We start from the raw sequence: 14,516 nt of genomic DNA, 5'->3' as shown, positions 1-14,516 counted from the left end.
TTCTTGGTTTTAAACCAGAGGTGGCACTTTTGTCATATATGATATTTGTGGATGCAGCCCTCAAAACTAAATAACAAAATAAGGCTGTTTTTAAAAAATGACTCAGCTGTTTCTGATCTGTCACCATTGTGGATTAGGTAGAGTTGAGTCACTACCTTCTGCTAAAGTACTGTGCTCAAAAATTTCCATCGTTTCGTTTTCTGGAAAAGGCAGCCTTATGGATGAGCCTTACCAGACAGTTGTTGTGACTGGGGTATTACACAGAAAACACCCTTAGAAACTTGCTCCCACCGGTTCCTTAGGACCCAAGACATATGGGGGGTGTTGTCTTTGTAAACACCCTTCCAGTGCCAGCTCTTTCCTCTGTCCTGATTTGCCACCTGTTGCTCTTCCCACTCGCCACACTCAGTTTCATACAACTCTTCCTTTTCTACATTTCATATTCTTAGTGTGTATTTTTTATAGCTCTCACATAGTATACTTTGTCTGTGTCTTCAGGAGATTTTGAGAAGACACTTGACTATGATATGCATGCTGGTTGTTGTGAGAATCAACTTCCGACCTATTCACTACGTTACAATTGACCAATCGCTGCCTGTCTTTCTGGCCAGGGCCAATAAAGATGGCACATTTATGGCCCTGCGGCTGGCATGTATTTCCTGTTTGTGTAAAATGGTATTAGGGGGTCATGGAAGGAGGCAGAGGAAGATTGTACTCCTGATTCTGTTACACAGAACAGAGCACACACATACACAGCACCAAATGATCCATCTTTCGCTTATCCAGGGTTGGATCGCGGGGGCAGCAGCTCCAGCAAGGGACCCCAAACTTCCCTTTCCCGAGAAACATTAACCAGCTCTGACTGGGGATCCCAAGGCATTCCCAGGCCAGTGTGGAGATATAGTCTCTCCACCTAGTCCTGGGTCTTCCCCGAGGCCTCCTCCCAGCTGCACCAAATAATGTGCCCTCAGTTTTGTTTCTCCCCTAAAATAGAAAGGATGTTGTGCTGGCATAATCTGTAACATAATTAGTGGATGAGGTTACGGTAAAAGCACTTTGGGTAGTTCCTTCCTTTTCATCAACCCCCAGTGGATGGCAGAAGGACCCATAAAACGCTCAAGGACACAATTCACACCTGCTATATCATATCCTTTATTATAATGTATTCCGTAATCCTGTTTTCCCAGGTTTTAAATAGATAAAATGATGGTGATGATGATTATGTAACAGCTGAATTGTATAATGAACTACAGCAAAAGCCTAGCTGTGCTCCCAGAGGGGTTACTTGGCGGCAATAAGTGTGTGTATTTTAGTACTAAAAGCTGTTCAGAAGAACCCATAGCAGAGGCCACTCCAGCATCTAGTCTCCTTCAGAGGCCGCTTGATGTGAGCCACCACGCCCTGCCCACTCAATGAGATTAGAAGTGGAAGAGCAGACAGGCCCCGGATCACATACAACTCACACAAACATGCACAGACGCACACACAATAGCCCTCGTTGTACAAGACACTCAAGGCCCTGCAGCGATCAGGAGAATCAGAGAGAGTGTAGCGCGGAAGCAGAGAAGTAGAAGTGAAGTCAAGAGAAATTATGCTCTTTCCGGTCTCAGACAGTCTAATTGTGTTGAAATGTTAAAGGAGAACTCCGGGCAATTTTTACGTTAATCTTGATCGCTATAAGAGATCAAGATTAGAGATAAGAGCTCCCACTTAGCTAAAACGGCAGTTTTGGTGGCATATCATAAAGAGTGCCTTTGTGCCTCTTTAACAGACACAAAATGCAATTAAAATGTCTGTGCAACATGAACAGGGCCCTTATATGACAACAAGATGCGTTTTCAACTCAGACATTGTTTAAATTCACCTACCCTGTTTGTTAGCTGCTAGCTGCCGTCTGGGATGAGTGAGTGTGTTCAGCCAGGCTTCGTTAATAATCATCACGCAGTAGTTCTGTGTGTATTTGTAGCATATATATCCATTTTGTGTGCGATCCATCTGGCGTTGGTGAATAATAGTCTCTGCAGTGGCGAACTGTGTGTTAGTTGCCTTAGCCAGGCTAGCAGGCCAGACCGGCATCCTTCTACTTCCTCCCCGCCTTCCCCGCCTGCCTCAGCCGACAACAATCCACGGACGCCTGCTGGTCTGGTGGATGTCCTCCAGAGGACAGTTCATGCTTTCGCGGCGAAATGTTTGTGGCAAAAAAAGTTTATTTCCTCCTCAAAAATAGGTAATTCAGCACTGTAGTGGTTATGATCATATCAGTGACTATGTAACTACATGGAAACGGGCCACATGATGCCTGTTTCTTGTAAAGTAACAGTGTTACAGGAGGCTGGCTGAAGTCCCGCGGGAATTCAGTTGTAGCAGGAAAAGGTAAACAGCAGTGTGCAGATCGGAGCGTAGTGTGTAGAGTGTGTGCCTTCAGTAACGCTATTACTGTACAAGAAACAGGCATCATTTGGCCCGTTTCCATGTAGTTACATAGTCATTGATATGATCATAACCACTACAGTGCTCAATCACCTATTTTTGAGGGGGAAATAAACTTTTTTCACCGCAAAAATGTTGCCGCGAAAGTATGAACTGTCCTCTGGAGGACATCCACCAGACCAGCGGGCGCCCGTGGATTGTTGTTGGCCGCGGCAGGCGGGGAAGGCGGGGAGGAAGTAGAAGGATGCCGGTCTGGCCTGCTAGCCTGGCAAAGGCAACTAACACACAGTTCGCCACTGCAGAGACTATTATTCACCAATGCCAGATGGATCGCACACAAAATGGATATACATGCTACAAATACACACAGAACTACTGCGTGATGATTATTAACGAAGCCTGGCTGAACACACTCACTCATCCCAGACGGCAGCTAGCAGCTAACAAACAGGGTAGGTGAATTTAAACAATGTCTGAGTTGAAAACGCATCTTGTTGTCATATAAGGGCCCTGTTCATGTTGCAAAGACATTTTAATTGCATTTTGTGTCTGTTAAAGAGGCACAAAAGCACTCTTTATGATATGCCACCAAAACTGCCGTTTTAGCTAAGTGGGAGCTCTCGGCATTAGCTGCAGCAGCTCCATATTGCTAGCACCGATTCGGCTCGTTTTTTTTCGACAGCACTCACATACTTATATCGATCAAGATTAACGTAAAAATTGCCCGGAGTTCTCCTTTAACCTAGCCTGACAAGCCAGACCCACATCAAGATGTTGGGTCTGGGAACTCACCATTGACAGGGCTCAATCTGAGGGGCGGGATAAACGGTCAAACTTTCAAATTCCCTCTGCATGCAATAGGATAGCGCTACAACCAAGCAGAGCAACGCTAGTTGATAGATTAAACTTTTGCCGTATCCGGTCGGCAAAACTCCGAACACATCTTCCTTTTTTAAGAATGACTTCAGTGCCGTTTATTTTTTGTTCTTTTCTCAAAGAAAAGCTTAACTCCAAGTCTTCCAGAGTCGCGGCCAAAGCCAATTCGAAAGACAGCCCTTTTCTTTGTTTTCAAGTAGCAGGGAATTCACGGGGAACCGTCGCAACTCTGTCATTATGTTAAGCCCGCCCACCGACTCTATACACGATGTGATTGGCCTGACTAGAGTTTGGTTTTTCCAGCTCGCAAGCCAACGAAGAGTTGCTAGACTTACCCTGGCTGCAAATTACATTTGCTGCCGCTATGCGATGCGTCTAGATTTCTAGGCTAATGTTGATCTAGCTTTGCAAAAACAGTATAAAGGACTACCTTCTGTGTGTGACTCAAAATAAACTCTTCTGTGCTTCTTGTTCATTTATATGTCTCGCCGCTGTCCCCCTGTTGCCATTCTAGGTTCAGGTCTCGTTCCTGGCTCTATTTCTCTGTGTGGAGGTTAAATCTTCACAGCTAAAAAGGACAAGGCTATTTGTAGTTCCTTTCCCTCTCTTGTTCAACCGTGAAGCTATTCAAACACTCTGCCTCGTAAAAAAGCCTCTGCATGGACAAAGTGTGCCCTTTTTCACATTTTCCCCCAGATTTTTTACTAGGCTATTATGGTGATGGACTGTGTTGTAGAGAACATTTCCATCAGCCAAAGGTGTAAAAACATTAAGACTACAAGGGAACTGGGTTTTTATTTATGCAGATTTTGAGACTTTGTGATTGCTCACTCTCCCTTACCATCAGGCCAATTGTACGCTTGTCTGGACCTGCAAGGCTGCAGGTCCCTCTCCATCCCCTTTCAATGACTATCGCCTCGTTGCACTGACCCCCATCATCATGAAGTGCTTTGAAAGGATAGTCATGGCTCACATAAAATCCACTCTCCCCCCCCATCCTGGACCCCTACCAGTTTGCATACCGAGGTAACAGATCCAGCGAGGATGCAATCAGTTCTGCTCTTCACCCAGCACTCACCCACCTGGATACCAAAACCTCATATGTCAGAATGCTGTTCATAGACTTTAGTTCAGCATTCAACACCATCATCCCTCAGCAGCTGATATGTAAACTGGACCAGCTGGGGCTCAGCACTAACTGGCTGCTGGACTTCTTAGTGAGAGGCCTCAGGCAGTACAGGTCGGCAGCAACAGATCAAGAACCACCATTCTGAGCACAGGGCCCCCCATGGTTGAGTGCTCAGCCCCCTGCTCTTCACGCTGCTGACCCATGACTTTGCTCCATCCTTCAGCAGCAACCACATTGTGAAGTTTGTGGAAGACACAACCGTGGTGGGTCTCATCTCTAACACTGATGAAACCTACTACAGGAAGGACTGGCCATGTGGTGCAGCGGAAATAACCTCTTCCTGAACGTTAACAAGACCAAGGAAGTGGTTATTGATTTCCGGAGAGGTCCCACCCCCGGAACCCCCACTGACCTTTAACGGTGATGCTGCGGAGAAAGTGAACAGCACCAAATTCCTGGGGGTGCACATCAGTGAGGACCTCTCCTGGACAAAAAACACTGAATCACTGGCCAAGAAATCCCAGCAGCGCCTCTATTTCCTCCATAAACTAAAGAGAGCAAGAGCCCCCCCCCACCCATCATGTGTTCCTTCTATAGGGGCATCCTGTCCAGCTGCATCATTGTGTGGTACAGGAGCTGCACTGCCTCCAACTGTAAGACCCTGCAGCGCATAGTGAAGGCTGCTGGGCAGATCATTGGTGTCCCACTCCCCTCACTCCTGGACATTTACCAAACCCACCTCACCCGCAAAGCAACCAGCATTGTGGGTGACCTCAGCCACCCCTCACACAGCCTCTTCAGCCACTCGCCAACTGGGAGATGGTACCGTCGCATTCAATCCTGTTCCACCAGACTGGCAAAAAGCTTCATTCCCCAGGCATTCAGGAAGCTCAACACCCTCCCCTCTCTCCCTCCCCTCTGCCCCTAAGAACTCTGGACTTTGACCCCCCCATCAGGATCTGCAATGGCCACTTTATATAAAAGAAGACAGGAACTCTTCCTTTATATTGCACATTTCAAATATCTTCATCTTTAGTTTTCTGTACTGTTTGATTTTGCCTTACATTTGCACTATTTAGAATGTATTACTGTACTGTATATATTACTTATCTTTCTTTATCTTATTTGTACATATTACTTATCTTTTTTATCTTTATTTGTATATATTTGTTATCTTTTATATTATACTTGTTGTACGTGTCCTTATTGCACCGTGGGTTGGAGAGAAACTTATTTTCAAATGCTCTGTGTGTCTGGCACATATTGCAGAATTGACAATAAAGTTGACTTGACTTGACTTTCTCCAAAATAAATCAAATTTGCTGTGTTATAAAAAAACAGAAAACAGATGCATTTTGGATTCAAACCAATCCTACAGCCTGGCTTTTCACAAGTCTTTTAAACAGCATTGTCCACTGCCCTTTAGTACACTGCTGCCTGGAATTGGTCAAAAATGTAACATACTGAGTTCTGTATTCAACAGCAGCAAATGAGATTTTGTTTGGAGTACAACGCCTTTCTCATTCAAAGTAGTTTGTTTTCCAGGGGGAGCTGGTTTTGCTGAATCAGGCTAACTACAGTGCTGCCTCCTTTTACTGACAGACCTGTGTAGAGGGTGGCGGAAACTCTACTGAGCACTTGAGGTGAGGTGCTTTGTACGCAGAAAATGTGCCAATTCATAGCGTACTGTAATCAAGTAGACTTGTACTTGGACCAGGCTGAATGCTGCTTAATGTTTTTAAAGGACTCATCTTTACAAAGGAACCGAGAGGCAAAATGGTATTTTTGTTTGGCTGACATTCTCTCTCTGAGATCAGAATGAACCACCTGTCTTTTTTCTTCAGATAAACACATGAATGACTACATGGTAGGAAAGTCTTTTTTTTAAGTCTCTGTTATAACAAAGGGCTATTCAAGTCCTCCATTATCTGTACACAACAGAATTCTCACTCTAAGGAGATGACCATGAAATGCCACCATCAATACCTTGTGTGATATCTATTGCTACTACACTTACAGTCCACACCAAATTGCACTGAGAAGTCTGCCAACAATCGAGGCGTACAAATGTTCCTTCTCAGAACATATTTATTACAGCCAATTCATCTGCGGACATGAAAAAAAACAAAAACGATGCATTGTTCCAATAGATATAAATTTGTTCCCTGTTGTTTTTCCTAATTCTTCCATATGTAGGAGTGTACTACTGAGGAACAGGAACAAAAAAAACAATGGCCCTGACCTTGTCTATGTGTCTCCATGGAGACAAGGCCTCACCATAAAGCATTCCCCACTGTGTGCTACTGACAGGCCAGCCCTGCCGAAAACATGCTTACCAAGTTCAAGGGCTAACACTTATTCCTACGAGCAAGACATTTAGATCTACATGTCTATGAACATACATTTACAAACTTGATTACTGCACTGACTTTATCACCACTGGCAAGCTTTTAAAAACACGTTTTGGAATAAGGAACCTGATCTGTGTAAATGTACTAAAGCTCAAAAATATGCTTAAAGGAATTAAGTGTATTCTGTAGTGTATAGCTCATTTTGATCAGTTGTCCTATCTAATGTATGCTCTAAATCTCTATCAAGTGTCAAACTGTCTTTTGTAAGTAGTGTCAAATCGGTAGTGATATAAAATGATCCTCTCGGGTGGCTCTTTCACGAGGTGAAGCGACCATCTTTATCCCTTGGGGGATAAGCATAGCTTCCCTGTTAGCCTCTTAAGGAGAGATGACATCACATCTCTGGGTCCTTTAGTCCAATGTGGGACGGAAAACACTGTTCGGCCACGGTTAGCCTTCTCTCAGTAACAACAACTTAATTCTAATTCTTAATTTTAACTGACGACAAAATGTGACACTGTACTAATTCCCTGAGCTTTGTGATAATTATATTTTGTGAGTTTTTTCATAACAGTAATTCAGGTCAAGTCTGGTTTTAAAGGGCCATATCGATGGGTTTAAATATTTTGAGGGACACAACTTCGGTTTATTTCCGAAATCCACAAAGAAAAAAAAATTGAAAGACTTAAAACCTGCTTGAGACAGGTTTTTATTACAGTGGCAATAGCTTAGATTTTTTTTGTCAGAGTCACATTATTTTAGAATGGATGTATGAAATTAATGTAAATGGGAAGTTTGCATTTTCAATTTACTACAGACCTTGCAGCTCACACGTTGCAATATACGTTTGCCTTGCCGCTGTCGCGCTTTGGGTTTGACTTTTCACTTATTTCACTCTTAAATGAAGTGTCTCCTGATTAAAATACAGCTACAAGCAGAAACCAAAACAAACTACCTTAATTATCAAAACTCCAACCTCACAACGTTCCTTATTCTCGGTTTCTAGACATTTCTTATCTTCTTTTGACCGTTAAAAACGTTAACAACATACAATGAAACTGTAACTTTTTGTGATGTCCATTTCGAAACAGTATCTGGTCTCCATGGGTGGTTTTTGTAGTTTTCACTGTCTATAGTGTCCCAGACAACACTAGTTTTGGGCCGGTTTCATAATTTTTCCCAAGCCAGCCAGAACACTTTGTCTCCTACCCTCATGAAGGTGTACTTACATTACACTCATCAAAAATATTTTTTCAAGTTTCCTTCTATTGATATCACGTTTACTCGTCCTACATCAGTTTCCAAGATAAAATTCCACTAGAATCATGCTTTGCTGTAGATATATAGCATAGCCAGGGTTTCCCGCAGAAAATGTGTTAGTTAAGGTGGTAGGTTTGCCATCTGACCGGGGGGGTGGGGGGTCTGTACTACACACTACACTAAATATTACATTTAAATAATAATAAATAATTAATAAATAACCAGCTTTTCAAAATAACAGTTGCAATGTGCAATTTCAAGCTCATTAAACTATTTAAAAAAAAAGTGCTATAACAATTTTACTGGCATTGCTCCCATTATCCTCCGTGACACACACTCTTCCACTTTGCCTGACAACTCTTCTCCAAAACAAACTGCTCTGAGATAACAGAGCTCAGCCCATAGCTTCACACACTCCAGCAGATAGTATGCGTGAAATAAAAACAGGACACGTAATTTCACTGTGTGTAGTGTTAACTACGCTAACTAACTGTGTATTGTGAACTGTGGATTGTGTAGTGATTAAAAAAAAAACAGACAACAGCTGTGTCTCAAAGACACAGCTGTTGACAATGAGAATCTATGCGCGAGAGGTGATGGATATTTCCAGTCACTTCGTCATGTATTCACTTCGTTGAAACAAGAGAAGAAAGCCTCACTGATGTGAAGAATAGGACAGAGAAACATATAAATGCTCTCTGCCCACCGTATGCCAACGCTCCGGTAAGTCCACTCACCCCGTCTCTGCCCGGGCATGCCCCAGCTGCCACACATTTGTTGACAAACTCTGACGCACACGCGACGGTGAAATGGCGATTTATCCCTTTAAATGTTAATAAATGACAGTTACACTCACCGCCAGCAAATGCTCTTTCCGTTGTGATTGGTGGTATCGTTACAACTCGCCGTTACCTTGTTTCCTACAGACTGTGTTGATGCAACTTGCAGTTATATATATTTATATTTTTTTTAAGACTCAGTTAAGACGGCATGCGTGTGTTGTTAAGGCGGGCCGCCTAAACTGCAAAGTGCTGCGTGAAACCCTGATAGCCTACCTGTATACCTTGGGACAAAAGCTACTTTCCTATGCTAGTTACGTCTCAGTATTACTATTTTGACTGAAAACAAATAGTTTAACCTGAGGCGTTTAATATCTCATTCATAAATCCACCTCACTATACCTCTGACCTGTGTACTTCTCACTCAAGGACAAGAAAAGCCCATTGAGCGCAACAGGTAGTCCATTAAAAGCAGCGATCCCCTGAGGCTGAGTAAAGCCAGAGAGAAAGAAAAAGAGCAGGTGGCGGACGGCTTAACCTGAGCTAAAACCCATCCAATGAGCTCATCTCCACAGACTTAGCTCAACTTCAAGTTGTCTGTTTTCTTCCAGGAAGGCCAGATCTGGGTACTCCCACCCAGTCGGCCACGTCAGCCACCGGCACCCTGCTAATCTGTCTGAGCACTATGTGTAGGCCATATGGCTATCGCTTGTCTGCCTGTCTCACAAACAAAGTAATCTTTGTGCGTGTGGAAGGGATTGGAGTTCTTTGTAGGTACAGTACATATCTGCATATATCTACTTGTGAGTTGGGCAGGGATGACAGTTATAGGTAATCAGATTGAGCCATTCTGTGGTATATAATCTCACAACATCCCAGTGTTGTTACCTACTTCACTATATCTCCTTCATTCATGTCAGCCAGAGCAGCCAAGGTAAACCTTTTTTCAAGACATAAGTAAACAGCAGATTCCCACAACCCGATTGTCTCAATAACCTGAGTGGACCAGATATAACCCCATAGAGACCCTACAGCATACCTGTCAGTTTGGAATTCTCTCCTCAGACATAATACAGTATGAAATATGCTATTCAGGTATACAAATCAACACAATACATGTAAAGTCAACATGAAGACTCAAATAAAAATATTTTCTAGCTCTGGTTTGATTGAGCCGGAGACAATAACAAAGCCTTATTATGGTGGCTGAGTCAGCACTATATCTACCTTCCTACTGGTATGCTCTAATCCTCTGTGTTCAAGTCTATTTTAATGACAGACACAAGTGCTGATGTTGTCCTAAGACTTGTAATTGAATTACTTCTGAGAAGACAAACAAACAAGTCAGGTCTCAGCGCCATGGATAACCTGTTAACCTGATAACCAACTAATCACACACTTGCATAATGTTTTCCTCCAGCACTGTTACACTAAAGGGAAATCTGAACCGCTATGTCAGCAGTTCAGCTATTCTGTATGCCTGCTACTGCCTCAATCAGCTGACTGAACGAGGAAACACCTCAGCAGCTTCTCAGCCACTATGCTCATTATCATTTGCACTCCCTTCATCATCATCACACACTCACCGTTGGTACTGCTAAATGGTCTCCAAGAGGGACCGGTTCAACAGTGAGGGTTGCTGGTAAACATGGTCCTCATGGAGCTCGTGTGTCGTCAATTGGTGACACGGTAACAACCTCATAACATACTGTGCACAGTGGTTGTGCTCTTAGAACAGGTTCATTTTTAAGTTCAGGTAATTTTTTTCATTGCTAGAATAGATAGATCCAAAATCTATGCGTCTAGTGTAACGTATGATATGTGTAAGACTAGCCCTCTGCTGTTAGCTGATAGCCAATCCACATTCTGTTCATTCAGAAATATTCCTGTCATGGTTCACTCCAATGGGAAATACAATTAGCATAATGGCTCCATTCAAAGCAGTTTACCTGCCAAATAAATTAGAAAGCTATCTCATATTGAGTAGGGGGGAAAATCAAAACAAGACTGTTGGGAATAGAGTGAAAAGAGTCAGGCATAATGTTGTTTTCATCAGTGGCGCCGGCAGCCATAATCCTGTACGCACCGTGCATACATATCTTTCAAATTGATTTTGTACAGTTGGCAGTTGGATTAGCGGAGACAGTCTGTCATCCCCCATCTCTCTGCCAGTCAGGGGAATGTATGGTGAATGCATGGTCAGTGTGCATGCTGGTGGTTGGTGGGGGTGCAGATCTCTGTTTTTGTTGTTGTTGTTGTTGTTGTTACCTCGACTTTTGAGTGAGAGCCGTGTTTTCTGTGAGACGTGCGACAGATCCGTAAGTTTTCTCTGCACTGTTTTGAGTGGTTTAATAAATAGTTTAATGCAAAAACTTTACTCTCATCTTCGTGGAACATTTCAGTGAGCATGTGTATACATAAACAACTGAGTAAATGGTTTGCCGAATCCAAAGTAGCCACTCCTCATGTCCACTTGAGGCGACATTAGCCACGACTAGCATAACACGCCTGAATCTCTGATGGAACTGTTGCATCTATTTTCTTCTTCATTCTTTTGTTTACTGTCCATGGGGAGTCTGACAGTGTTATGGAAGATCAGTGCTAAATTGATGCACTACTCCTTCAATCAATTGACTACTTGCTAATTACTAATTACTACTTGCTGCCCTGGTTGTAACCTTTTGTTAGACAGACACACTAGGAGACTGAACTACCATCAGCACGAATGTTTTATGTAAGAAGCATTACACAGCTCTACATTGGTTGATGTCTAATTAAACCCCAGGCATTCACTATGGCGAAGCTTTCAGCCGTCTGCTAATGAAAGAATTTGAGGCTTTCTATCAGTCGTTAGAAAAGTCACTCTCTTTGCTACAGGTCTGAGTCATCCAGCATTCATTTACAAACAACATGTGACATTTGAGCTTTACAACTCATTTGCTTTTAAAAAGAGCTGTGGGCGTTAACAAGGTCCCTGCAGATACCTCATCTGTGCAGCCTCATGACAGGCAGGAAGAAGGTTCTGAAACAGAGACAACAGACCTCCACCTCCACCTTCCACACAAGCACGCACTCTGACCCCATCACTCACACAAGTGCATGCATACTGTATGCACACAGAGGTAGACAGGTTACTGACTGACACACACACACACACACACACACACACACACACACACACACACACACACACGCACACACGCACACACACACACACACACACACACACACACACACACACACACACACACAGCAGTAGAATAAAAGACAGCCATCTCACCTGGTCGTCCACTCTGTGTGCCACGATCGTAGCCGCCTCCTCTTGCTCAGCATCGCTGAGGGGTCGGATCCTCAAGGCAACCTGTAGCACACGGAGTAAATTTTATTAACACAAAGATATTCATTTCACTGAAATTATAGGTTAGAAAATGAATAGAACTCTGCCTGGTTTGGTAGGAACGACATTGGCAGCACACAAGAGTACTTTAGCTCCACAATCAACGAATTTCCATTTAAAAATGATGTGTCTGGAGTATTCATTCAGTTGTTGCTTAGTTGTCATTGAATGTACATCTGTTGAGAGTACTTGCCAGACCTTTTCTGAGTACAGGAGAAAATGTGGGTTTATTTTTCAGTTGCAGCATGTGTGAATTCATCTGTTTTCCTAAAGAGGAACATTGGGCCTCATTCACCAATCGTACTTAAGAACAAATTTGTTCTTAAACCCCACACAGTTTTCACGAAGATTCTGGCATTCACCAATGTTTTCTTATTTGGGATTTGTTCTTAGGTAAGAACAGAATCTACGCACACTCAAGAGCACTCTTACGCACAATTGAGAGCTGACATGTTTGCCCAAAATAAGTAGGCTAGTTATACCTACCGTTTTCATCCGTTCTAATTCCGTTAAAATTACGAAGACATTGGGATTCATCATTCTAAGAACACACCTGCGAACAATTCTGCTGTTTGAGAACACGTCATGAATCAGACGTAGACTTTTCTTAGGGACTTTCTTAAGAACAAATTTAAGAAAAAAACGTAGGAAGATATTGGTGAATGAGGCCCATTGATTTTAAACATCAAAATCTTCTTACAAGATGTGAAACCTGGTGAATAATGTCTACTGTGGCCCTGGAGGAGTTTTGTCAAGTTTTAAATGTACTAGGCTACAAAAAAAGAAATGTAGAATTTGAAAGATGTATGCATATAACCGGGCAGAGATGGTCTAAAGAAAATACACTACATTGCATTAGGGGAGGTGTAGGATCCAGTCGTATCAAAGCTTGACCCAGAGTAAGATAAAGTCTGTCAGAGTAGCCCAAAGTTATAGAAGTGCAATACAAAAATTGCCTCAGTAGTCTTTTAAATGTCAAGCACAGGATGTAAGATTTTTTTTTCCAGTCACCCAGATAATAAATAACACTCACATTTAGAAGGCCTAAACCAAAACCGTTGGCTGTTCTTTCAGTGTGAATTTAGCATATAATCCGTGTTATTACATCATTTTTCTCTCTAGTTTTTAGTCCCACAGCCCACACACAAGCAGGTTTGGTAAATTGGAAACTCAAAATTGTCCGTAGATGTGTGTGGACTGGTGAAAGGTCTAGGGTGTACCCTGCCTTCTGACCAGTGCATGCTGTGATAAATTACATGGCACAGCCACCTTGAATGGGATAAATAGTTATTTAAAACAAATGGATGAATGGATTGACAATTAAACTCCACATTCCGCTTTAAATCACTTCACAACCTGATTAATGGCAATTCCTCATCCAAAAACGAAGAAACAAATTAGGGTGATGCCATTTTCCCAACCACCAACCATGGTTTCTTTCCATGAAAACATTTAGAGATCAATAGGAAAGCTTTTAATGGGATTAAATGGAATGAAAACAGACACTAACAATCACAGCAGTGTCGTCATGTACCCAGAGGATGGCATGCATGTGACCCACAAACATATGCAGTTAAAAAGGGGAATGCAAAAGGGAATAATCAGCCATTCTCTCTGTCAGCACCCTGTAGAAAGTGTATTACATGCTGGACAAGAGAGAGGCCAGGCAACTAAAACAGCCACTTCAATTATTCAGATATGGGCTGCAGAACACAGTGTTGGTAGTGTAAAGCTGAGAAATCTAAAATATAACACCAACAATGGATGCTGTTAGGAATATAAAAAGAAATATAAAAAAACAGAAAAATACACTTTACTAGGTACACCTGTATCATATGTATGTAGTATGCATATGCATGTACAGTATATATGTATGTATGTACTATGTATGTATATATGTATGTATGTATACGTATTGCAATCCAGTGCATCAAACTGTTCAGTCATAGATTCTACTTTCATTATGCCTATAATGTTCAGGGTTTTTTGACACTATCATAGAGGTGTTGATTCAATTTTAAGTTTTAGCATTGAGGTCACAGTGGGGGATGGTGTTGTACTAAACTGCATTCCATTATTATATAGACGTGTTTCGTTTCCCTCATATATGTACATAGGCTGGACAAACAATTAAAAACATCTCTTATTGAAATGTGTGTTACAACACCACCTTTAACTATGAGCTCAATAACAACATTTAATACAATGCCAACAAAAACTGGAACATTACACCAACGTTAGGCATGATATAAGTAGACTTAACAGTTGTACTGGATTGCATTATATTGTAGGCT

General features: G+C 42.3%; 1 protein-coding gene across 2 annotated transcripts in view; it reads right to left on the bottom strand.

Moving 5' to 3' along the window:
- kif19 (kinesin family member 19) overlaps positions 1-14,516 on the bottom strand; it is a 50,616-nt gene that overhangs the window by 35,339 nt on the left and 761 nt on the right. For both annotated transcript variants that reach the window (XM_078279246.1, XM_078279247.1), the window contains exon 2: positions 12,106-12,186. In XM_078279246.1, coding sequence (XP_078135372.1) covers positions 12,106-12,186 — 81 coding nt within the window. The remainder of the gene's footprint in view (positions 1-12,105; positions 12,187-14,516) is intronic.

The sequence above is a fragment of the Sander vitreus genome, chromosome 21 (assembly GCF_031162955.1).
Source record: "Sander vitreus isolate 19-12246 chromosome 21, sanVit1, whole genome shotgun sequence".
In the NCBI taxonomy this organism is placed as follows: Eukaryota; Metazoa; Chordata; class Actinopteri; order Perciformes; family Percidae; genus Sander; species Sander vitreus.
The sequence above is the reverse complement of the archived record's forward strand: the minus strand, read 5'-3'. Positions and strand labels throughout refer to the sequence as shown.